We start from the raw sequence: 26,080 nt of genomic DNA, 5'->3' as shown, positions 1-26,080 counted from the left end.
CGTTTTCGTACTAAAGTAACTGTTTCCGTTTGTCCCTTTCCGTTTCATTAAGCCACACTTTACACTTTACACACACTTTCTCTATCCTTAGAACATGTCCGAACGGTGCTTGGAAAGCGGGGAAACTTTTTGCCTAACCGACGCTTGCGATGCGTTCCTGACCGTGGTTCCGTAACGAATAAAATGTTACTGCGCCGCTCAAAACAGATCGAAGCGGCAACGGTCGTCGCGCTGCATCTCGTTTAGGGTCCTAACACACACACACACATACGCGCGCACACAATAACGAGTGCCCGTATGTACAGTAGGGAACAGGGAACCCTTCCTACAATCAAGCAAACAGCGAGCGAATGAAGGGACTGAAGGAAGACAAAAAAAAAAAGGTTCAGGAGGACATCCTTTTCTTGGCGCGTGTCGTAAAGAAACTTTCAGGTATACCAAAACCATAGCAAAGGGGGAAAAAACCTTCTTGCAGGACTTTCAATTTGCTGCGTACTGTTGGCGGGCTTTTTAAGAGCCGTTAGAGCGACATGGAGAACCGTTTTCAAGCCACGGTAGTAGCGTTAGCGTTGAGGGACGATTATCGGTACGATCCACGTACATGAATGTTGTGAAGTTGTGTAAATCAATGATTAGGTGTCGGTGCGAGCGGTCTTTTTTTTCTCCCCTGTAAACATCTGCTTGAAGATCGTAAGCTGTAATAGTCCGATAAAGAGTAAAAAATGGAATTCATTTAATTAGATTTATGATATAAAATTATTATGGTTAAAGTACGATGTATCGATGTTTCGATATCAGTTCTAGTTGAGAGCACAAGAAATGAGAAATATTTGGAATAAACTTAACTACCTACTAGGGCCCACGAACAATTCGCGGTCTTGGCATGCTTCAGCAATTCTCAAAATTGCTCACCAATATTAACAGAGCTTTTCCACCAGATTGGAGCGGTTCTTCATTATCCTTGCACAACATTTGGACAGGGTCCATGTCTCAGAAGCGTATGTGGGGTTATACAAGTTCTACAGTTCAGCTGAAGCAATCAATTTAATTTTCCTACAATTCTAGAAAAATATGACCATAGTTTCTCGGTAGAACCTTAGCCTTAGAGTAGCTAGCTGCCAACTTATTTGAGATGTGAAGCATTAAAGACAGCAGATACTAGGTTTTTCCTCGTTATTTTTTGGTGCTAGCGCTTCTCATTAACATCATGGCATCTTTAAGGTTTTTAGAATCCATGGCGATCATTCGATCCATTTGTTGGAAATTTTGGAGATGGAATCCTGTGAGCTTTTGTCTATTGCACAGGACCTGCATGGACTGAGTGTTTTGCTTAACAAACGCGTTCAAGATTGTCCTGAATGTTTGGTCGAATGCTCTGAATCCATGGACTTCAGATACCGAAGCAGTAAAGGCAGCAGACAGTAGGATATGAATCGTTATCTTCCGGTGCAGGTACTCCTCATTTACTTGTGCTGGCTTCAGAAAATAGAAGAAATTTACGTCTAGATGTGGAAACGCTAAAACCAAAGGCCAGCTGGCCCTTTTCAGTTCGTGGAGCATTTAACTTTTTTACAAGTCTATTGCATGGGTCCTAACCTGTCCCTCAATAAATGTTCTAAAAGGTCAATCGACTCCAAATAGCCATGAATTACATTATTATTTCCATCTTTTTCGCTCCTGCTTTGAACTAGACATTACATTAATTTCTTCGACCATTTTGGCTACACCTGCTTCCAATCAACTGATAACGTAGTCAATTTTTTACAGTATATAACCGATATTATAGGAGAAAATGAATGGAATTTTTACTTTCTAAATGAACAACGAATAGTAAACGTTTTTGATAATTGAAATTGATTAGTAGGACCCTCTATCAATCACCACAACAAATGGTAAGCTTTGATATCCCGAAGGGCAGTACGACGTGGGCACAAAACCATATTGCTTCAACATAAATCACTTCCATTACAGCTTCCCTTTTGCGTCTCGGTGAATCGCAATCGCAGACGACGACGTTTGCCTTTAGAGAAATCTAAAATACATCTTGAAGTACAATTACAGCTGCAGCATACATTTTGGAGGGAAAAAATGGTCTTGATCGGATAGCGTGATCCCTGGCCCCGAGGATTTCCTTTTCCCTTGTTAGTAGTGTGCTCTTCAAAGACGGCAGGAATCCAACCGCACACATACGCAGCGTGCGAGCATAGAGAAAAGTGGAGTTCTGCTCGAGCAATGTGTGTTGTGTTATGTACACTTCGCAGTGTACAATCAGCTGGTTTTTGCCTTTCTGCATCATGTACGCAATTCTTTAAACTCGTATCCTTGCACTCTCCAAGAAGGACAGTGTAAAATGGAACACGACATAAAGACGAATAAAGACGTGTGTAAACCGAGTCGGGAAGGAAGAAAAATAGGCAAAAAGGAATTCAAAGAGCTAAACGGATGCCGGATCGCAACCGGACCAAGGAGAAACAGCTAAAGGGAAAGCAAACGGGATAAGACTGTAAGGGATTCTCCTAAGAAGCGAAGGAAGTTGAAAGAAAACAGGGAAGCTGCTTATTGCGATGCAAATTTGTGATCATCCGGGACCGTCCTGTCAACGGTTATGGTAATTTCTTGTGCACTGCGATGGGACCGGTTTAAATGTCCAGACGGATCGTGCTCGACTTTGCCCCGTACTTCGCTATAACTCAAAAGAAACCTCACCCGTGTCTCGATGAGTAGCGTTGGAATTAGAAATATGTCTAGGTAGATGTCTTGCACTATCGTTTTTCCCTTTAATTTTCATAACCCGATTTTGGGATGAAGCAAATACAAAGATTTTCTTCTGTTTATACGATAGCTGAATAAACATAATGCGCACTTATAATATGTTCATGAAGGACAAGTTAAATATTTTTTGACATTTTATGATTTTTATATAAAAGCTACTGTTTTAAGTAGCCATATTCCAAGTACAGTAGTCCTCCTTTCACTACCATTTAAAATTAAGGAAACGAGAAAAGCTATTAGACAAAATTGGAGCTGAATTGTGCGTAAATGGTATAACGATACAAGAGTAAGAAATGTCTCAAATTATTACTGAGATAAGGGAGTATGTAAGTAAGTAATAAAGCGAAAAGATCTTAATACGGAAAGCCAACTATTGAGCAGATCGCAACGAAGCGGAAAATTGTGGACAAGCCGGTAAAGCAGGAGCTACACCCCCTTATCAACACTTTATTGATTCAAGTCCCCTTATGATACAAAAGCAATAAGCACTATCGGAATCCCAATCCAGTATAGACTTATGAGCATAACACAGGTCAACATCATATGTCCTGCTCTTGAGTGATGGACTTGCGCTTGATTTCTCTTCAACCTGACCTGATAGAGGGTTATTCGTAACTCACTGGTGAACATTTCGAGGACTATCTTGTAAATCCAGATCCTAGTATAAGGTGTTAAAAAAGGATTGGATTACTGGCAGGTACAATATGATGAATGAAGATGAATATGCCTTAAACAATTAGTTAGTTTGAAGGGATAGATGTTGACTCCCTAGGGGTCTTTTATCATGTCATAAAAACGGACGACCTAGCCCGTTAAGGAAATCTGACAGGACCTAATTGAAACGGAATTAAGACGTTGCTGCATTCGCTAGAATATTGAATTGACAGTGCTATTGATGTCCTCCGCTATTGGTAGTGGCGGAACAAGACCTTTGAAGGTTCAAGCCAAAATTGATGTCGGACTCTAGTTCGGTTTGCACAACGGAAAATTTGAGCAAATTTTGAGGGAAAATTTGCACAACGTATGATCTTCTTGTTGAGCTTGTTTGCACTATGATTCGCCCCTGATGCCCGATAATTTAACCGGTTACGATGTGACTCCAAACGGACTGTTTCTTTCATATATAATTTTTCTTACCTATCCTTGTGTGCTACGCGAAGTAATAACTTATTTATTTATCTTCCAACTGTTTGTCCCTGCTGATGACGTGATCTTCGAACTTAACCATGTACGTTGTACCTTTGTGCCAGTGGGCGGATACTTGGCACGTCTAAGAAGAAAAGAAAAAAAAAGTTATTTACAATCATTTCCGTACAGAGGAACAGTCTACAAAAAGATGGGACTTACGAAACCACAATTCGATAAAATTGCCTGCACAATACCAGCCACAAACACGGCACAGTTCAGCGAACCCTTATCCTTCGGTACGCTTATAAACTTATTGACCAGCGGTTCCTTTTCGATGATGTAGTAGGTGCACTCATCATCGGTCGCGTGCTCTAGCTTATCCGCTTCCTTGCCGAAAAGTGTCTGCAAAGCCAGCAAGAAAATTCATCCGTTAACTGTACACTAAGCCACGCACAATCAGCCAGTCAGTGTTTCCTACCTTCCATAGGGTAGTTTTAATAAACAACAGCATGTTGATCAGCTTCGTCTCGCGTTTCGAGTTTCGTTCGCGAACGAAATACAAATCAATTATGCGGCATCCCACATCCTTTCCCATATCGTGCAACCTGCCAGAAAAATGGAAAACCTTATTAGATTTAGAGCTAGTGTGATTGTTAGCATTTCCTTTACTTGGTCTGCAAATCAGGAATGGTGCTGACACGGCTTTGTGAATACTGAACCAGTTCGGAGAACAACAGCGCATAGCAGCTCAACGACACTTCTCCCTTGCCGCGGCTTAACGGCTTATCCAGGATGCTCGCTTTCGGGCGGGTAGAAAGATTAAGATTAATCTTTTCCATTTTCTTGTAACCGTGCAACCTGTTCTCTACGTGCTGCTGTTGGCCGATTTGTTTTCTTTCTCCACAGATGATTGCGATGGTTTGTTTACATATTTCGTACGGAGCTGTCATCCAAATAGCTGCGAGAAAGCGCTCCAGAAGTTTGGCAAAAGCTTTGAATTAATAGAAAAAATAATCGTTGGAAGTGCAAAATAATGTTATAAAATTAAACAGAAAAATAGAATGCTAGTATATTAACGGAAAAATGTAAATAATGTGGTCATAAATTCCATTCCGCCATCCATCGATGAAATATTTCACCCTACCGTTATTCAAACGTCTAACGTCTCATCTCAAACGTCTTCCCCGTTTGACAAACGAAACATCACAACATAAATATTACCACGCTGTTGCGGTATCGCGTGAAAGGGTCGCAATTTCCATTTCACCATGCACAGGACAACGATAGCAAAGTACACAAAGTTTTCTGCCGATGAGCTACATAAATCCCTGTCCGATCCGCTATCGTGCGTGGTTGCGGTACAATTGAACGAAATCCTAAGCCTGCGACCGCGTGACTGTGAGCACATCATAAAGGGTGTACGGCGCTGCGTCACGGACAAGATCGGCCGATACCATGCGAAGGTGAACGGAATTGTGCTGGGGTATGCGAAAATTCGCATCGACAATGCACTGTCCGCGTTGCGGCTGGACAGTCCATATCTGCACGTGCGGGCCACGATCGATTACTACGTGTTTCAACCCCGGATCGGATCAACGTTGCGCGGTACCGTGAACTACGTGTCGAAGGAGTTCGTCAGTGCCATGATCTATCGGGTGTTTAACGTGACGGTTAAACTGGGCAAGAATGTTAATCAGCAGCAAACGGTAAAGAAGGGCTCGGACATTACGTTTAACGTCAAATCGTGCGACATGAAGAGCGAACTACCGGTGATCGAGGGTGAGCTCGTTTTGAACGAGATACCAGCGCTAAAAATTAAGCAGGAACCAGACAGCGATAAAGAGGAAGCACCGGACAACACGAGCAAGGCGAAGAAATCTAAAAAACTAAAAGAACCAGCAAAAGAGAAAACGATAAAGAAAGCGGGTGTCCCATTAGTTCAACCGGTTGATGCTACTGATACATCAGAAGAAGGTTCGGACGATTCAACGGACGAAAAGAGTCTGTTAATTAAATCGCTCATTAACAAAATGTTTGGCGATCCGCTTACGAACGGCGACAGCAGTGAAAAGGAGAAAAGGCAAAAGAAAAAAACACCTAAAAAGACGATCCCGGCGAAGGAAGCTTCGTCTCCGGTGGTGGTTAAGCAGGAACCGTTATCGACGGATGAGGAGGAATCGGTGGATTCTGGCCACAGCACCAGCCAGTCCAACGATACCACCACCGTACCTACGACGAAATCGGCTTCAAACAGTGGGACGGTGGAGAAAAGGCGTAAGAAAATTCGATTCGATCCTAACGATACGGTCACCTACATCAAATCGGAACCAACTGAAAGTAGAAAAAAGAAAAGAAGTGTTACTGAATAATAAGAACGTTAAAAAAACGTGGATTTCCCCCACACAGAACCGACCGCTTTTTAAAGCATTTACTTTCGGAACACTATATCACTGGCCCACACACTCTTTCCCCAAAAGTTCAGCAATCGAAAAGTCCACCAGTTTTTTGTGTTGTTTTTTTTTCTTCTTAATGTTCTTATGATCTTATTTTCATCTTTCATAATTTATTAGAATTATAAATATTTGCTTTTTACAAATATCGGTTTTTTGTTTTGTTTTTCTCTCATTTCATTTCTGTTTGTTTCTTTGTCGAGCTTTTGCGTTCCCACCTATCTCTCGCATTGTCCGTGGCCAAACAACCACCCCCCTGTAATATGCTTTACTCCACACCTTTACTTACACGCCCACCGGGTCGGGGGTTTGGCGAACCGTTTGTTTGTCCTTAGTAAAATGACCGGCCTACGGGCCATTTGCCCACACATCAGCCATGCCTTGCAGGGTTTTTGCTTTGCTCTTTCTGTCTCTCTATCCTATCCACCCGTTCGCGGGATTGAGTTTTGTCCTTTTTGTGTGTGTGTGTGTTTGTGTACTAATATTGTTTTGTCCATATATTTATATATTTATATACGTATGTATATTGGTTTTTGCATATGTATTTATAATGCAAAGCGCCGAGAACCGGCCAACGCTTTTCCTTTATATTTTTTCTCCGGGTGAAGGATGATGATGATGATGCGACACACATTATCGTTTTTTTTTTTTTTTGGTTCGGGAAAAGAGAAACCCCAGACGATGGGGATAAACGAAAATTTGCCTACATTTCCAATTGCCTTACTATTGCAATTGTGACAAACCACCACCACGAATCACCTGAATTATCCTTGCGGGAGGAGAAAGTGGATGGCAATTTGTTATTTTATATTACTTCTCATTCACGTCTTTTATTCACCTGCCCGATGGGGGTCTATGCAAATGCGGGGCCGCTTAGGTAAGCTTCTAGTTTATTTTCTTCTTCCAAGGGATGATTAAGTAGCGGCAAAAATGGCAAATGAAGTAGTAGTAGTAGTAAGTAGTGCATCTGTTTTGTTGGATAAGCATCATCAATAATGGCTACGGGTCACCATTTCTCTATCGCAATTGCATCAATGGAGAATTCTCCTCCATCCGCACCAGGGGTGGTTTACCTTTTTTAGAGGTAAACACACACACACACACACATAGCCTCCGGAGGCTAGATATTATTTTTTAATTCCTCCCAACCACACGGACACATTAGTCTTTTGTTCGGCTAGCGGAACTAAATGTTTGCTTTTTGCTGCATTCCTTTTTAAATGCGTTTCGCGCGATACACAACAGTAAAACATGAATATTTCTTTTTTGTTTATATTCTTCACTTTGGTGTGAATAAGAATACATACACATTACTAGGCTGAATTCTTCGGGGGTGTGGCTGTAATTCTGATAGCTGCTACGCTTACACTTCAATCGCACATTAAACTGCTTGCTTGGTGATCGTTGGCCCCTGGCTTTCCGCACCCGGGTTTTGTTCTATGGAATTATATGGCTTTACTCGCTCTATATGGTGCCATTTTTTGCACCTTTTGTCTCTGCCGTTTAGTGTTTATGTATGTTATCTATTTTCATTTATAGATATATGTAAGTATTTGCACGTTTAGCTATATAAACTGTTTCCTTTTGCACCGATTCTTTTTTGTCATGATTAGATTTTTCTTTCTCTTTTTCACATTCCACAACACAGTCGGGACCGTAGTAGTAGCAGTACTCTACTACTTACTTCCATCTACGAACACTTTCTTTTTTAAAAGCATCAATCGGACCATTATTGAGCCCTTACAACAGTCCGATCCGATGCTTTTGATTTGTTCCTTTCGAAAGCCGATCCGTGGTTTGGTGTACAGTTTCTCCTCTCGTCGAAACATTCTTATTTACTACTACCACACACTATTACACTAGGTACTATTACACTATCGATATACGGAAATACTCCCATCAATTTACGATTTAATTTCCTTTAGTAAAAAGAAAAAATTTCAACCAAAGAAAAAACCCCCGAAAACTCATCATTTCCCATTTGGCGAGGCTTAAAAAAGGGTGTTCGCCTAACTGGGGAAGGATGAGACATGCTTAGGGACACCTTTCGTGCTATTGTAGTAACTTCTTTTATAGTCCGCTTTTTCATCAAAGCTTTTTATTTTTGGATTTCTATTTCGTTTGCACGTTACGTTCACGGGGAACAAGGGGTTTACGGGATTCCGAGGTTCTCCCCCTTTTGTTTACACGAGCAGTACAAGTAACTTTACACTAGACTACGAGAAGACGATGATAACAAAACGATCAGCTGAGTCTTGAACAGGGATTCTTGGTACGTTTTGTCGTGCTCAGCAGCAGTAGCTTTAAAAAAAAAGTTAAAATTATAATATAGAAAAAACAATAATGGCAAAAACAAAACACATGGCTACGAGGTGGCCAAGTGTAGAATAATATCAACGATTGAGGGTTTTGTGGTTCACAGGTAAAGCAACAACTGCATCTCGGACGCAAAGAACCGCTTTTTTAGAAACTTTTTGCTAAATAAGTCTCTCTTTGTAAATTTTGGGAATTTTCTTTTACATACGAACAAGAGAAAAAAAAACCCCCGTGGAAACGTAACAATATTCTTCCTCTGTTTTTTTTAAATCTCTATGTGTAAAATCCGAGCATCTCAACAACGTAATAATACAAGTACAAATGTACATATCCCTTTCCACTTCGGCTTCTGTGAATTAAATAACATCGATTTATAAACGGGGAAACAAGAGCTAAACGTGGGTAGCTATTGGATAGTCAGAAAAGGTTTTCCTTTTAAATCTTTGTTTGCGATTTTTCCTCTGATCTGATGCTGTATGGCTTTCTTCACTGTTAAATCTTTCCAATATAGAATGGGTACACGGACCAGCCGAGTCTTTCGGGGTTTGATAAACATTTGAACTTGAATCGAATTGAAAAACAGTCACATAAAAATTTTTTGCAGGTTTGTATAAAACACATCTAGTTCTTTATCTCACAGGTTTATCCGAGAGAGAGTAAACAAAAAAGAAGCACCCAAAAAGTTCAATTGCAGCCTGTGAATGCAGGTGTTTGTGTGGCAATCATTAATTTTATGATTATTGCTCTCTCGTGTCTGCCATAACGATCTATAAACTGTTTGTAACAGTAGTGAGTAATAAAATTAAAAACACAGAAAACGCACCTTTTTCTGCTTTCAGGCGAGAAGTAAGAAGACTCGAGAGTCTCTCCACAGTCCAAGTGCATGAGAAAGTGTTCTACCGAGAGTGAGGCGGGAATAACGCGGTTCCACCGGCAAGCAATTTTTTTCGACAGTTTCAATCCATTTTAGTATTCGCTCCCGTTGTATTTTCTTCTTTATTGTTGCCTCTTCTCCAATCCCAGGAATGAGAAGATTTAACGGGGAGGATTTTTTTTATACAAAGTTCACACCATTTATACACGTGGTTCGTCGTGGGCATTAGGATTTTTTTCAATTTTCTTCCGGACACTGGTAACTTAGCAAACGCAGGAAGGATCGGTAGATCTATGTGGAGTTTCATCTACTTATGCTGGCAGGGGATGTGGAAAGATTTGATTTACTTTAATATTATCTTTCTTTGCTGTCTTATTATACAGATGCCCCTTTAATCACTTCTACGCGATGCGAAATTCGATCAGTTTTATATCCGGTTTGTCTGCCGTTCTGTCACACATAGCAGATTGTGTTCTATCATTACAGTTCCAGCTACTAAGCCGTTCACCGGCGCATATGTGGGTCCTCTCTTCCAAGGGTGTTTCTTTCCTGTTCCTGCTGTACTCTTGCATTACAATCTTTTGGTTTCGATTTTCTCGCTCGCTGAGCATAGTTCGTGGATTGAAGAATTGGTTTTGAATGAGTTTTGTATTATCAGTATTGTAATATTCTGTTCCGCGTCCGATGCGCCACCACTTTTATTTCAACGTCATGCTTGTTCATAACATCACTTGCTAGCTTTTCTACGTAGCTTTGGACTTTGCTCGTACGCTCATTCTCGCTTGTTGTGTCCCAATAGCAGATAAAAAATACTACCCCCGCGCTTCTCTTGCTCACTTGATTCGATTCCGGATCCCAAATGCTGATCCTGTCTTTCATCGAATGGGGAGTCATGCAAAACTTTGGTTTTAAATCGGTTGCTGCTGCTGCTGCTGCTGCCTGTGAGTGAACTGCACAGCACCGAGCTGCGCAGTGATCGTATTGGTGTTTTCTGCCATTTTCCGCGAACCGAAATATTCCCAGAGGCCATTTGCATAGACACAGCACAGCATCATTTCACTACCTATCCCAAAAACATTCTCATTTTGCGATGAGAAAGCTTACAGATTCTTTTCATTTATCACTACGATCAACGGAGATTGAACAGGAAGAGATTTGCTGTCTGTCTGTTACATATATATGTATGTATATATAATGTAGCGGCGCGTCGTCATCTTTTATGGCGCGCGCGCGCTCCGGAGAGATAGAGAGAGAATGTGTGAGTGTTGCCGACCGGTTGTTGTTGTTATATCTATGTTTTTAATGCTGCACCAAGTTTGTCTCTAGTTACTACTTTTTTTGTCCTCCTGTTTTTTCCTTCCCTTGCTGCTATCGAGCTGCACACTGTGGCATTTATCTAAAAAAAAAAAAGAAAAGAAATGAAACAAATCCTTATTTAGCGTCCCTTCGATTGAATGCTACGACGATCAAATAAAACACGCACCAATCTAGCCGATTAATACTTGTAAGGTTGATGATTTTGATCGGATGTCAAATTTGTGGTTTGTGCTTGCCACCGCACAACCGACACGAAACGCCGATCCAGTGGCAAGCACGCAATGGCGGATAGCACCAAAGGCATGGCACCAGCAGGGAAAGTAAAGCCAAACCGATCCACCTGTGGGAGAAAGATGTTTCAAACGGTCAGCTATAAGATTCTTCTCCATTGGTGGTGCAGCCAGCACACGCGCGTTCGGTTTACTACCGTACCGCTTCGTACAGCCAGACTCGCCGGTACACAGGCACGGATGTGCTACCGTTTCACCCTCCGCATCCTTCATGCAGTGGTAAAGCATGCACCGGGCACACGGCATCCCAGACACGTTCTCGATCGCCGTCCGGATACAGTCCGGTGCGTAATCGCACGAACCCTTATGATTCCACTCATCGTTGTAGAACTCCTGGCAGTATCTGTTGGATGTGTTGTGAGGGGGAAAAGAGTTAGTATTAGGTTGACACGTATCTAATTCGAAAAATGTTCCGATTTTTCAAGCGCTTACGCTGACACCTGGTGATCGATTCACCGATCAGTGGACAATGTACACTAGTTTACTACAACCTGTCAAAATTTGAGAGCTTTATCCCTTAATTTGCAGTATCTAGCACAGTAAAAGTTCTTTGCCTTAAAGTTTTTTTCGTAACGTCTGCTCAAACCAGGCCAGAGAAAAAGTTGGCCGTTTTGTCACATTTTCTGTCGGCCAGACACTATCGAACAAATATCTATCAGGTTTTTGGCCTTTCTGGAGAAGGAAACAATCTCCAGGCACTCGACTCTTTACAAGGCTATCCTGCGAAACTATTAAGGTTGTTTGTGTACAAGTGGCCGTCACCGGGCGACTTCTGGTCGATCCGTCGATTCAGTTCGTGTTCCTAGGTGCAATATGCTTCGCTATCGTATGACCCATCACTAATAAGTAAGGATCCTGAAGAGGAGGAGGATTTCTATTATCGCTTACCTGCACCGGAGCCGTGTCTTGATGAGCGTGCCTTCCTTCATGATGGGCGGTACGGAGGTGGCCCCTGCATTAGCGGCAGCGTCCAGGGCGTTCCGTTTCTTGAGACTCGTGGTCGAATCGCGCCGCCCGCCGATAAGGGAGCCGCCGATCGGTGGTTCTTCGATGACCGGATAGTTATAGTCGTGCACCTTCAAGTGATAGAAATTATACTTTAGCTTGATGTCGCACGGCTGCTGCAGGGCACGGAGGCAAAATAGGGTGAAATTCGGTCGCATCGGGGCAGAGATGACGGCAACGGCGATGACGATCACGACGACGGCGACCGAAGGGTTGTTCCGAGATTATATGAAGGGATGTGTTTGTTAGCACGCCACACAAACATAAGGCACAACAAAATACACGCACAAAGCACGGTTTTAAATTCATTTTTAGCCGAAATAGTGGGTTGTGGTAGCAGTAGTAGCAGTAGTAGTCGTGGTTGGATAGCATGCACGAAGGAAAAAAGAGAAAAAAACTATTATAGACCACCACCATGTTGTTGACGTATGTGCGTGCGGTGAAGGCCTCGAAGGTAGAAATTGGGCACTCAACTGGCAATCAACTTAAAAATAAGCTACCTAATTAATTCACTTCACTACAACGAAAAAGCTTGCTATTGCCAAGGGACCTATAGTTCGCTATAATTCTATTAAATTAACTAATCAGCTTCTTTTGTACGAGCGATGTGATGGTCCTCTTGGTGGCAGTTGGTACAAAATGTATCGATTCCTGTTGAATTCTTCAGCGAATGAAACGACAGGCTGACGAGATACCACACACATTGACGATCGATTTCTTTTGTGAGCTTTTTTCTTCTTTTAATGTAAATGTAAAACTACTCTCGGTGAGTACATCCCTCCTCTTGCTTTCTAATTCCTATCGCAAATCTATCCCTGGTGGTTCCCTGGTGGTATATTAAATGTAGTTCCTAGGCCTAGGTGAGCACGGCACGGCATGGCGATATCAAACAGAAAATACACAAATGACAGTGCCTCGCCTCGCCCACACAACACAACAGATCCCGCTCCGGATACTTACGTCGGTTATCTGAACGTACGAATAGTTATCACCAGGTACTAGAGGAGTCACTTTTTCATCACCAGGCTTGTTGCTGCTGATCAGCGGTGATGGTTTATCGCCCGATATGTATTGAATACTGGATTGCTGCTGCTGTTGCTGCTGCTGCTGCTGCTGCTGCTGTTGTGATTGTTTATCGACGCTTTCTGCAAAGGGAAAAAGGAGTAAAACAGACACACACACACATCAGGAAATGAGAACAATTCACGCATGGGATGTCAAGAAGAGATGAGAGATGAAGGTCTTGCTTACGATGGCTTCCACTGCCCTCCGAGTTGGATCGTGATTCCGAAGGTTCAATCGGTAAGTCCAGCGTCTAATTGAACAGCGGTGCGAGGAAATGGGGAAAACGAGAAGAATTGCTCAGTATATGCGGAATATGAAACTGTTGTACGGGTGTCGATCGCCGTGTGGCGTGGGTGTCTCTCTCTCTGTGCTGCTCTGCCGAAGCAGTACTCCTGGCGCTTCCGTTCTGGGTCAGCGATTGTGGCAGAATGCGAACCTTTACCGGTCGCTCCACCGCAGGACAGCACAGTAGTGGACACCCACCCCCCAGGGGAAGGGAGACATATTCTCGAGGGACCACACACCACACCTACCATGAACACGTCGTCTTCACCGACCGTTTCATCGTCTTCATCGTCATCATCGTCAACGGCCGCACGTAACAGTGGCACAGCATGAGAACCGGTGGGAACGTTAGAGGTGGCAGGTGCGGTTGAAGCATTTGGTGTCGTTGCATCAGCCATACCTGAAAAAAAACCCCCCGGATAGGACGGGATGTTAAAAACGCCAACATTAATAAGATTGTACATTTCAGGATACAGAAGCCAACGGAAAAGGTCGAAACTGAAACGAATAGATTACTTAACAACGCGGGGGCACCAAAAGAAAAACAACTGAAACAACTGAAACTGAAGGTTAAAAAGAAAACACTCGGCTTAGGTGTGTTTGCGTGTTTGACTTCGAACACGCGGGTTAAGGGAAAGCGCATTTGATTCCTTCAAGTTCCGTTAAAAGTTGAACGCACAAGCGGGAGAAACCTTACAACCGGTACCGGCTTTTTGGATAGTGAAAGTATTCCGCTTTACCGGCAGTCTGTTATGTAAAATTCTAACCCAAAGTTGTTGTCGTACGTCTGTCTCCTGTTATGGCAGGATCACTTGCCCACCTGAGGGGGTCATATCGCTTTCGAAACGAATTATGCTCGTCTGCCAAAGTAATTATGGGCAGGCAGGCAGGCAGAGTGACTGGTAAAGGATCCTCCAATATGTTTTAATCCATTTAATGTGTTCTAAATTGGTCTTCCGTTTTTTTCTCTCTCTTTCTTTAAGTTCTAGTATAATCTAAGTAAGACATAAAATAAGTTTATAAAACATAAAACATAAAAAAAAACAATACAACACAACGGACAAACAAACGAAAACAAAAAAAATAAAGAAAGAACGAAGGGACAAAACAATAGGTCGAAAATCAACATATAGTTTCGACAGCCAAACTTACCCATTCGATTCGATTCGATTCGTGTGCAGAATGTAGTATTTTGCAGTTATTATTATTAAACGCAAGTATTCGCGATTAAGTAACCATTCCGTGTGATCGTTGCCATCGTTGCCCGTTGCCCGACCCCAATGCCAGAAAGAAAAGTGGTAAAAAATAAAGAGTATGATAACCAGAGAGCCAGAGCTTTCAGATAGGAAGCAGGAATATAATCATTGTGACCGAGTTTGCACATAATGGAACATATGTCCGGCAAATGGGAAACGAAAAGAAGGACGAAAAGAGAACATTCTTTTCCACAACCATCCCCTCCCCCCTTTCGTTCATCCAGGAGCAGGTGCATTATTGACCCATCCCCTAGATGGATTGAGATTAAATATTTATTGCCAGCTGCTTTTTTTTGTTTCCCTCTCTGAATGGAACTATTCCATCCATCGAATAAAAGGTGTGTCCTTGTGTGCGTGAATGAGTGTTCCTGAACAACCTAAACTAGCTTTGCATACGATCCTTATGCAGAAAAAAAACCGAATCCTTCTATCCTACGAACGAAGGCTCCCCAACTGTAGCTTATCCATCCATCCTGCCACCATGCCACAAATATGCCCGTGCATGCTCACCATCAATGAGGTCATCGTAGGCACGGATGATTCCCTTGTCGAAAGCCCTCGCATCGGCGGCCGTCTGAAAGGTGAGCCCGTTCCGTTGCTTGCCAGCGCGCCAGTGATGAAAGGTAGGCATGACTTTGAAGTACTGCAAGTCTCTATTAATAACACAACTTAGTATAACCTAAAATTAGAGAACGAAGCAAAAAGGAAGGGTCAGCGGTTTACGTTAATGAATCGATATGCGGGGTGTGCGGAGTTGGTGATGGCGGAGGTAGGAAAGGTTTGGTCACTTACGGTTTGGTCAGATATTCTTTGCCCGTAGATAATGTACTCGTGACCGCCACCGTCCGGTGGCAGTCGCGCGCGTTTGCGGATGGAAACGTTCGCCAGGCCACCGCCTTGCAATGGTAACCATCCTTCCGTGCTCTCATCTCTGGCCATCACTTGTGCGCGTACTCTAACTAAGAAATCACTGTAAGAGAATGAAGAAAAGATGTTGGATTTTATTAATAGGATTTATTGATACAGGCGATAAAGTTCAACAGATGTACGAATATAAAGAAATATATTTAAATGCATTTAAAGACATCATCATGCATTTAAAGGTTTAACACTCTTCGACCAGCCGAGGCGAGATCCATCTCAAAGATACAGCATCATCAAGTTGTAAAAGAGGAAAATCGCACCTGGAACATTCGCAATCAATCAGCAGACAAAATGATCAATCCAAAGCACCAGCAAGAAATGTCAAACTTTTCCCAAAAAATCCCATCCCACAGTTCTGCTTCAAAGTTAATTAGTCGTCGCCAAAAAGCAATCTAAAATCGAACTGCAGATGCAGATACCCGCGGGGTCATCATAACCTAATTCTGTTGCTGTTTTCGTAGAAAAAAAGAAAGAAATGGAGCTGATGGTTTTTGTTTGCTTCACCAACTCAAACATCATCAACCTTGGGAACCGTTGGCTTCCAATGTGCCCATCCTCATGTCATCCGAAGCAAAAACATCCACCGCTCCCTCCACCTTTGGCTCAATGAAACACACATCCCCCGGCACCAGACCTCAACCCCTCACTGGCCACCTTGTGCGCTCCATTCAAACCTAACAAAAACTTCACCGCTCCACCACTCCCCCCCCCCCCTCTCCCTCGACGATGGTTGCTTGGCCACTCCTGGCAATAAAAACTAATGAGAAATAAACATTTGCCAGCTGAAAACGACCGACCGACCGTCCTGCCCTAAGGTCACAATTTCCAAATGCACTTATGCTTCCGGCCTCTGGCACAAGTTTCTTCACGGATTCCCCCCCCCCCCCCCCTTCATGTCCTCCCTTCCCATCCCCTTTAATGTATAGGTAAGGTTCCACGGTACGTCATCAGCAGCAGCGCCTTATCGTCCTTGTTTGGGGCTCGTTCTGTTCATTGGCTACTGGCGTCATCCTGGGACCACCACCATCATCATCATCATCATCAACAACAACTTAGACTGCACCCCCCCCCCCCCCCTCCCTTACCATCGCTTCATGACCTCGTGGGGTGACGAATACTGATCTCATCCCCCTCCTCCCCCCCCCCCCCCGCTTTTCTAGCCACAGTAGGGAAGAAGCACATTCCCCCAAAAGGGTAGAGGGCGGCCTAGTTCCCCTCTCGGAAGTCAGAGAGAGAGAGAGAGAGAGAGAGAGAAAGCGACAGGGCCATACAGCACAACCACCATCGCGCAAAAACATTCCGAAAATAATCCCATTCATTCTTTTTCTCTAATTTTCATTGATATGCGCACTCCTGGCGCTCGATGCTGCGCTCTCTCGCGGCGAAAGGGCACACGTTCTCTCTCCCTCTCTCTCTCTATCTCTCTCTCTCTCTCTCTCTCACTCTCACTCTCGTAGCTCGCTGAGATGTGGCGCTATCGGTCACGGTTTGTTGTGCGTTGTGTGACTTTCTGTCACGACACACACGCACACATAGTCTCTCTCTTTCTCTCCATCTTTACCTCTCTTAGTTTCTAGTTCGCTCAATGATTTTATCTAGGGCAAAAGGATGGTACGACGGCGAGCATCAAATATATATGACATCATTAATAACAAGTGTTTACTATTTTGTCTGACAGAACAACCAGCGACCGAACGGACAGGATATTGGGGACGGAACAATACGCGCATGGAGGGCGCGTACAAACCGAGCCAAACTAAACGGGGATTTTGTGCTGTTTTAAAATTTTGCGAAAGACTTCGCGTCCCTGCGATTTTAGTAAATGAACGACCAGAAGGACGATCCAAAGCTTCCGTTTTTTTCTTCAAGAGCAAGTTGCTAGATGGTGCTTCCCCATTTTCATACCGCGTGTGGCCTCCTCTTCCCTCCCACTGCAATTTTCTTTTTTCCAACTGCCCTTGCGCCGTGCAAGAGTCCCCATTCAAGAGGAGGGGTCGTCGCTGTCAACTGCGAATGCCAGTGGGCCTCCCTTGTGCGCTGCTCTTCAAGGATTTCGTGCGGATTTCGTGAATGAACGGACTCATGTTTGCTGTTCTGCGGTCGATTATGGTACACCCATTGTCTGGGTGTAGAGTTGAGGGGATTTTTGTGAATCAATTTTTATCAATTAAAGAACTGCCGTTGAATGAAATGGTGGCAAGACATGGAGACAATGGGAAGGAGGTATAATTAATATATTTAAAACAGTAGCATAAAAATGATTGAAATCCACAACAGTTAATAGATGTACTCATAGCCCGAAATAAACGAAAAAATGAGGCAAAGGATGCGACGAGACGTCCACGGCTAACAGAGACCATCAGGAGGTTTAGTTTCTCCTGGTAATGTTTCAGGTATTAGGAAAGAGTCCTTCAATATTGATCAGGACTTGCAATGAATGGAAACATACGCAATACCAATTTATAGTCCACGGCACAGTAAAGAGATAGTGTTGCTGATATTAATCGGAACTCTATGTGTGCCAGTTGTTGCGAAAAATTCCCTCAAAATGACAGCACCAGGCGAGACTTCACCCGCTTCAACCCTAGAACATCATTCAGGATGGTGTTGACCGAGGCTTTGGAAATCCCAACACTTTCCGAAAGGTCTCGTATCGTCAACCGACGATTGTTGACCACCAAATTCTTGATTTGAACGACGTGGGCGTCGTCGGTCGAGGTGGATGGTCTCCCAGGGCGATCCTCGTCTTCGACCTTCTCACGGTCATTCTTGAAATCACTGTACCATTTGTACACATTTTTCTTCGACAAAGATTCTTCCCCGAAGGATTTTTGTAACAGCCGCAATGTTTCCGCAGCATTTATTTGATTGCACAAACAAAATTTGATAAATGCGCGCTGCTCCACAAACACTGGACATGGCCAATATGAGCAAAAACACTTGGCGCAGCTCCGAAATCAAACTGTCACTCCTAGACCGAGTTGATGTTGTGACTTGAACCGTGGCAGAACTGGCAAAAACATACATATTGACAAACGAAAACTAAAACCAAGGGGCTTCTTATAGCGCGCGAAATTTGACATCCAATGTTACCTTACTTTTCGGACACAGTAGTATATAAACCCATGAGTCAGCAGACAAAATTTGACAGCTCTATCAGTAAAACTCTAACCGTGATGGCAAAAATAGTGAAGGAACTCCGGTCAGAAGTATGTCTAATCAAAGACCGGTACCACGGCGCATCGAAAACGGACATTGTGGACGCCGAACGAGACGTTGGTGATGGACGACGAGACCTGTCTCACCCTGGATGGTAATGACTTTCAGGGCACTTCGTATTTCGCTTCAGGAAGGAAGTGAATTCCGAGGCTTTACTATTTCACACACCAAGGTCCCCAAGAAGCTGCTGATGCTGGTAGACAGCCAGACTGACCATGTGAACGGGGAAATAGAGTGTAAGGGCTTCTTCTTCTTCTTCTTGGCTTAACGACCTCCATCCATCAATTTTGACACGAAAACTGAAGAGGTATTAACAAATAAAATGTTGAACGTTTCGGTTAACTGAACTTCTAACAGAGGTCCTGAAGAACTAAACAACTGGTGAATCGCTCGAATCGTTATTAAAATCTGTCTTGGCTATGACTTTCAGCTTTCAGAAAACGTCGTCACAACTTCGTAACTCCAAGGCACACATGAGCACACATCAGCGCGTTTGCCCTTCGGAGACCTTTAACCCGACTTCTTGGCCGGACTCCTCAAATTACATCGGGGTTTACATTCTACAGTTCGAATTTCTTGCCCTCCAGCCCCGACAGTACTGCTTGCCACTGCGCGTTCGCAAGGGCACGTGATGCCGATGACGCCGCTTTACAAGTCCCAGTACCCGTCCCGCAGTGTATGGTCACACTTCGCTGCCGCGCTGGCGAAAGCGATCGTGACGCGCGAAACCTCTGCCGGGTTGATGCTGGCAGAAGGGGAAGGTGGTTGATGCGCAATGTACAGGGCGCGCGCACGCGTTCATTCATAAAACCGTCGTCGATCGGTCGGTCGGTGTGTGATGGTGTCGGCGGGAAGGTTTCCGCGGGAAGAGCAGGAACAAACAACACATCTCACACAAGTGACTTCTGGCTACAACAAGCGAGCACGAACGAGATGTTATTAATGATCACCATTTCCTGGCCGGTTCCGTACGGGTAGCGGCTCGGCATTTCTTTATTTGCAAAAAAAAAAACACAACCCCCCCCCACGACCACACAATGGACGTGGCGGGGTCCCCATCAAGCATCATTGTGCCGGGTGTCTCATCGGAGCAGCAAAATTAGCTCGTCCCTTAAATGTTGCCTGCGTCTTGCCTGAATTTTAATTCTCGTAGGGATGGCTATTCCTCCCCCCCCAATCGGATCTCGCGAATGAGTCACGTACGGTCTCTCTCTCTCTCTTTCTCCTCTTACTCCACAAACGCATGCTTTCTCCCTTGGCATCCCGCGTTCTAGGTCGGTAGCGACATTACGGTGAGTTATTTAAAAATTTGATATTTAATTTCTTGCTCGACTTGCCGACCCTTACTAACGACCGGAGCGAAAAGACGGTCGCGCACCGCCTAGGCCAGTTATGACGTCAAATCTCGCGGAGGTCGTTTGCTTGCCGATAAGATCAACCATGCTCAGCAGCATCTTCCGCTCGCACCTCTTCCATCTCTTCCTCTCCCTCCTCCTATAAATTGAAAGAATTTTTGGCCCTCCTCCATTCGGTTCTTTTCCTCTCTCACCAAACACACGACTTCCGCTTTAGAGTCAACAAAAATCAATTAAGATCTCATCCTTTGCTAAGAGCGGTTGCTATAGCACCCGGGGCCCTACTTCGCTTCGGAATCTCTACTTCAGTCACACTTCGTTATCAATGGTGAGTGTGCGTGTACATGCAGAGAGGGGGTGTGTGTGCGTGTGTGCACATTCAGAAGATACACGAAACGATACGATCACGGTCTTGGTAGGTCAAACTGGCAGCCGAGGTGTACCAATTCACACAAATTAGAACGACTTGCCATCGTCCCCTTTCGTGTTGGATCGATGATCTCGTCGCCCACATGACTTCAGCGCATATCTTTATTCGATTCTGCTGGGGAAGGGCTGGAAGGGCTGGGCCGGGAAGCTAACCTTCGCGTGACACTCGAAATTAAGCTTGAACGCGCACCGACACCCTACACCCAGCGTAGATGCTTTCGAAGCGTCAGTGGTGGCGCCAGCAAGCATTACTGGATATGCCAGCCACCGGAGGGTGTGGAGCATTTTTTCTACAACTTCTAACATCATTCAAACTCATCTGGCAGTCCCTGAGAGGAGGGATCCGGAGCATACGAACACGTGTTTGGTACACCAGGTCCAGAGTGGTGGTCACAGAGTGTCTCAGTTAGGATCAAAAGTTTTAGTCCATTTTTTCTCGAATTCTGGATTGCTAAGTTGTTTTAGGCACAAAGACTTCTTCTGGTTTAATAACCTGCCAGATAGATCACGTCATCCATCGAATGGTTTACAAGGCTTATTGATACCAAATATTGGGATAGTCAGTACTCACTACGGCCTTCATCGGTCCAAGTCCAAGCACATTAACTCTTGGTTTAGTATTTCTGGCTACTCTAGACAATCGTTTACTTGTCATTCAAAAGCAAGAAGGTAAGCGTCCCATACTCAACTGGACAACGTCTCGAACGGTATTAGCACTGTTTCTGAGCTGTGAATATCCTCAAGATATCGCAGGCCAATCCTTCTTCTTATTTCGAAGGCCTGGCTAAGTAAATGTGGCGGTGTGCGAGGCGTACACCCGACTGAAACGCGAGGCCAATAGAATTGGATTGGATCTCGAGGTGGTAGAGTAGTTCTGCTACCCTGGTACGATCGTAACTTCGGACAATAACGTATTGTTCAGGGGAATCGTGTCTACTACGGACTCCAAAAACTCTTGCGATCCATAAGACTCCAATAACACACAAAATGCACGAATTACCGGACCTTTATACGTCCGGTAGTCCTCCCTCTACGGGTACGAGTATTGGACCATGCTGACGGAGGACGCCAATGCACTCGCCATTTTCAAGTGGCGAGTGCTAGGGATTATCTTTGGTGGTGTGGCGAAGGAGAATGAACCACAAGCTAGCTGAGCTGTTTGGCGGAGCTGATATTTTGACGGCAGTCAAAGCCAGTAGGATACGTTCGCTGGGGCAAGTGATGAGGATGCCGGACTCATGTCCCACCAAGAAGGTGCTCGTCAGCGACCCGTCCGGCACGAGGCGTAGAGGATCAAAGGGCCGTGCCTGAACAGGCCAAGAAGAACAAGAAGAAAACATGCTGACGACGACGTAGTTGGATAATCAGTCCTCATTTGATACCGGGTCCTGCCGTGTGAAGATGACGGTTGTTGTCGCCGGGATAAAGGATTCTTCTTCATTTTCTTGACTTAAGTTGTTGGTATAAGTTAGACAGTTAGTCCTCACTACGGGGGAACGGTCCGGATAGAGTTTGAGTCCTGGTTCTGCAATGGAAAGCCCGGCTCCGCTATCGCCTCAACCACCAGGCCTTGATAATGAGTTATTGTAATTGATTCAGACAAATGTAGTTACAAACTTTTATTAGTAAAATTGTATAAATAAAACAATTTTCATCAAAAAAAATTATCCTGCTAACTATTGCTGTTTGTCCTTTACGCTACATACGTGAGGCGTAAGCAAGAGCAGTTCTACCCAGGCAAAACTATCGACTCTTTTGCGCCGAAAGCCTCTTCCGCTCACAATGCATGTCTGAAAAAGCTCCAAACTCCCTTTGGCCTAGTTTTGGGGCCGTACCTCGCACAAGACCCTACTAGATGTGGGGGATATGATGGCTTCTTACGTGCGCACACACACACACATATACACCATCATCAACAACAGGGTTTCTCTCAATGACTACAGGCGCGCATCGCACATCCTTGACGAACTGGGGGAATAAGCGGGACGATAAGGTTAATCCTTGAATGCTTTCCCTGTGTTTGTAGGAGGAACTACATCGATGTAGTAGTGTTGGTTTGGGGTGCTTTTTTGTTATTCCCTTGCCTGGGTGTCCTGCCTAATGAAGAGCATATTCGGGAGGGAAAGGACACGCGAATGGAGAAACATAAATTGTGATGCTGTCGCTGATGACGACACATGCGCGCACATGGGCTTGAAAACAGACACCTAAAACCATTGGCAATAGCTTGATTTGAAGGATTTTTGAGGTGAAAAAAATATAAAGTGGATTTTTTTATGCAAACATTTTTTAGTAATAAAGAGATCCTTCCAGTGTCATTAGCTTTAGTCGCGTAGGGGCTCCTACTGAAACCAAGACGAAACTATCACACGCCGGAATGAAACACACCACACCATGTGCACATACATGTGCACATGCAGTAGCAATGCTGTACGGAGTTTCGTTTTGTTGGCAAGGGGGTTTACGGTGACATGAGTGCTCTCCAAAGCGAGCTAGAACGCGTGCAAAGAACCTTGGCGGTCCGGCCCAGCTTGGTGGTAGCTAAAATTTTTGGCCATCCACCAAACAAACCGACCTCCCCAAGTTGCCACGCACTCGCCACGAACGAAACCCAACCGCCGATGACGGGTAATGATGATCTATGCTGAAGTAGTGGTGGACTGGCTTGGCTGGCTGGCTGGTTGGACCACCGCCACAACCGGATCCACATTTTTCTCAATGAAATCCAGAGCACTTGAACGCTCGCCCTTTCTCATTCATGAAAGCAACACACACGCACACAGGCACGCACACAGTGCGATCCTTTTTTGGAACCGTAACGACGACGGTGACGGCGGGAGACTGTTGCTTTGATGCCTGGATGGGTAAGTGAGAGTAGCTCTCGGGATTTTATTGCTAGAGCTCACTCACTAACGCGCTACGGGGTGAGAAAATCGTGCTTCTCGCACACTATATTATGCTCACGCAACCATTTTCACCTAGAGAACTGTCAATAACGCTAGAGCAAAAGGTATATTATGGGAACAGAGAATAGCCGAAGAAAAATGGCCTTACAGGTGATATCCTGATAAAATACCCTTGTTGAGGATCTTTCCCTCCGCTCCCTTTCATTCTAACCTTACATCTCACACATATCTCGCAGGATGGGTGCATCTTTTTTGTATGATTTTCTCAGCACGTAGGACAACAGTTTCGAGAGCATCCTTCTGGGAGCGAATGGACCGAAAATTGGAACATTCTTCTGGCTTCTGCCAGAATGACCCAGAGCGCGTCTGCTCTACATGCTGCTCCGCCACGAGAGCATGCAACCAACAGCCCCAACCAGAATGTCTGCAAACAACAAACAACAACAAACAACAAAAAACCTTAAACTCGAATCGTCAGTTTGAACAGAAAAAGGATAATATAATTGAAACTACTAGGCTGGGCTTGGTTTATATATATGGCGTTGGAAATTAGCGCACAGACGAAGGGCGTGTGCGCACACACACACACACATACACCGAGAGACACCCCCTTGAATGCCTGAACACACCGTCGGGTGCGCTCCGAAACGATGAATGATTTCCAGTCCCCCCCTTCGCGATAGGTGTTGCCAATGCCAAACGCGTTTTCCCCGTTACCGTTGTGTAGCAAAAGCTCCACCACCAAGGCCAGGCAATAGCGCACTGGGTACACTGGATGTTCCATTGATTCTTTGCTGTGCGGTATTGTCCCGACCGCGCACGAAGCACGAAAATGGCATGAATGTATTACTATTATGGCACACGCTATTCACAACGGTTAGCCCACTGATGGACGCTTTCATTCATATTTTATGGTGCTGTAGGTTGGCATTCTTTTAAAGATAGTAATAAAACTAGGGTAATTATTTTGAATATATGTATTTTTTTACAATTTTTATTTCCTACTAAAACTCGACCTTAAGTCTTTGCTAATATTAAGCAAAATAATAGCATTTTCAAGGTCTTTTAAAGAGTGTTTTGTGATGGTTACGCGCCGCGGTCAACGAAAAACCATTCGAAAAAGATCCGCTGAGACTTGAGACACTATTCAAATTGGAAATAGGTCTCTTGGAACCGTCTTTATGAAGAATACATTCAAACATTCCCTTCAGAGTCCTAGATATATGTGACAGAACATTAAATGAAGACCTCCATGAGAGATGTCATACATCCAGTGGCTGATTTAGCCCCTCGGAGGTCTTGAAGCGGAGTGAAATGTTGAGGCCACTATCAAATTGAATCTGCTAACCTGGATGGAGGGAAGATCTTTGTGAATTTGAAGCCCTTTGGCAGGTGATAGCTCTTTAGTATAATAACAAATATTGAAGAGCATATATTTATATTACATCTTATACAGATTTATAGTTACGCTGAAGTTCTACAACCGCAAGATCTTGTCAAGGTGGCAGTGCTTCATAGTTGCGATGTTTGGCGTTAGTCTCCAACGTTTTGATCCTGACGTAATCTATGTAAAATGAAATATATCTAAGGAACCTGTGTGGAGTGTATAAAAGAAATTCAGACACCTCTGACTCTGAGACTCGGACCTACTATTCCTACAAAACTGTCAAACAAACTTCAACAACTCTCGGGTTGCATGTGTTTGTGCAACCTGTCAAAGTTTCCACTATGTGAGCTAAAAGGCTACGTTGATGTATTTCTTTATTTTTAAGATAATATATCAGCAACAAAAAAAAACAAGGATACTCAAAAATAATATCAAAGAAGTTGAGGGAAGCAGAGAGAAGAGATAGAGAGAGAGAGCAAGCACAAACCCTTAGTGATAGGGAGAGCAGCCTCGATTGCTGGAGAATCCTGGGAGCAAAAAGCATGTTCCGGCCAATGAAATGGCAAAATGCAAGCGGAGGCGCCCCAACAAGAGATGGCAACAAGCCTGGCCAAGAATCAGGCACTGGCACAAAGATGACGGAGAGCAACCATAAAACCCGTATCCTGATTTTGCAAAAGAAAGGCCCTTCGGTAGGTAGATTGGTGCGTTGATACAACAGCAACCAAAAAAAAAAAGCCCTATAGGCGTATCAGAACAAGAGAAATAAAGGGAGAGAGAGAAAGAGCGACCTAGTGAGTAGAGAAAATCGCAAAATTCCATTTCTTGAAGGGAAAAAACTTTCGCTTTTCTTTTCTGACGATCGTGCGGACAAAAAAAAGGAGGAAGAAACTATTCTATTTACATGTACCACATTTGCGGTGTAATACTTCACGTTTTGAAAGACAGATGTAGCAGATTTGGTGCACTTACTCTTCATATGCCTCGGTCATGATTAGAAATCTCGAATATACTAATATTTTGGGGTAGCAGCACTGTTTTCACCATTTTTGTAACTGCACATGGGCACCGGAACCGTGAGCGACGACAACGGCGACTACGA

At 44.1% G+C, this 26,080-nt stretch overlaps 3 protein-coding genes across 3 annotated transcripts; 1 reads left to right on the top strand and 2 right to left on the bottom strand.

The window, feature by feature from the left end:
• Positions 1-3,927: 3,927 nt before the first annotated feature.
• On the bottom strand, positions 3,928-4,765 carry LOC126568504 (trafficking protein particle complex subunit 5). Its single transcript, XM_050224992.1, has 4 exons — positions 4,570-4,765; positions 4,379-4,505; positions 4,120-4,302; positions 3,928-4,042 (listed from the first exon to the last, which is right to left on the bottom strand). The coding sequence occupies exons 1-4, from the start codon at positions 4,737-4,739 to the stop codon at positions 3,944-3,946; spliced, it is 579 nt and encodes a 192-aa protein (XP_050080949.1). The 5' UTR covers positions 4,740-4,765; the 3' UTR covers positions 3,928-3,943.
• Positions 4,766-5,167: 402 nt separating this feature from the next.
• LOC126568299 (probable DNA-directed RNA polymerase I subunit RPA43) lies at positions 5,168-9,069 on the top strand. Its single transcript, XM_050224754.1, has 2 exons — positions 5,168-6,276; positions 9,059-9,069. The coding sequence occupies exon 1, from the start codon at positions 5,169-5,171 to the stop codon at positions 6,267-6,269; it is 1,101 nt and encodes a 366-aa protein (XP_050080711.1). The 5' UTR covers position 5,168; the 3' UTR covers positions 6,270-6,276; positions 9,059-9,069.
• A 1,954-nt stretch (positions 9,070-11,023) lies between these two features.
• On the bottom strand, positions 11,024-26,080 carry LOC126568210 (sprouty-related, EVH1 domain-containing protein 2). Its single transcript, XM_050224653.1, has 9 exons — positions 25,951-26,080; positions 15,551-15,728; positions 15,269-15,437; positions 13,751-13,902; positions 13,404-13,467; positions 13,113-13,297; positions 12,036-12,268; positions 11,290-11,490; positions 11,024-11,197 (listed from the first exon to the last, which is right to left on the bottom strand). The coding sequence occupies exons 1-9, from the start codon at positions 25,968-25,970 to the stop codon at positions 11,071-11,073; spliced, it is 1,329 nt and encodes a 442-aa protein (XP_050080610.1). The 5' UTR covers positions 25,971-26,080; the 3' UTR covers positions 11,024-11,070.

The sequence above is a fragment of the Anopheles maculipalpis genome, chromosome 2RL (assembly GCF_943734695.1).
Source record: "Anopheles maculipalpis chromosome 2RL, idAnoMacuDA_375_x, whole genome shotgun sequence".
NCBI lineage: Eukaryota > Metazoa > Arthropoda > Insecta > Diptera > Culicidae > Anopheles > Anopheles maculipalpis.
The sequence above is the reverse complement of the archived record's forward strand: the minus strand, read 5'-3'. Positions and strand labels throughout refer to the sequence as shown.

Bases quoted from the DNA above. Each gene is read 5' to 3' on its own strand.
- LOC126568299 (XM_050224754.1), top strand. From the start codon at position 5,169: ATGCACAGGACAACGATAGCAAAGTACACAAAGTTTTCTGCCGATGAG.
- LOC126568504 (XM_050224992.1), bottom strand. From the start codon at position 4,739: ATGGAAAAGATTAATCTTAATCTTTCTACCCGCCCGAAAGCGAGCATC. The intron at 4,303-4,378 runs GTAGGAAACACT...CTGGCTTTGCAG, and splicing joins TTAAAACTACCCTATGGAAG to ACACTTTTCGGCAAGGAAGC. The intron at 4,043-4,119 runs GTAAGTCCCATC...TTTTCTTCTTAG, and splicing joins TTTTATCGAATTGTGGTTTC to ACGTGCCAAGTATCCGCCCA.
- LOC126568210 (XM_050224653.1), bottom strand. From the start codon at position 25,970: ATGACCGAGGCATATGAAGA. The intron at 12,269-13,112 runs GTAAGTATCCGG...CGTGCCCTGCAG, and splicing joins CGTACGTTCAGATAACCGAC to CAGCCGTGCGACATCAAGCT. The intron at 11,198-11,289 runs GTACGGTAGTAA...TTTCTCCCACAG, and splicing joins GAGTCTGGCTGTACGAAGCG to GTGGATCGGTTTGGCTTTAC.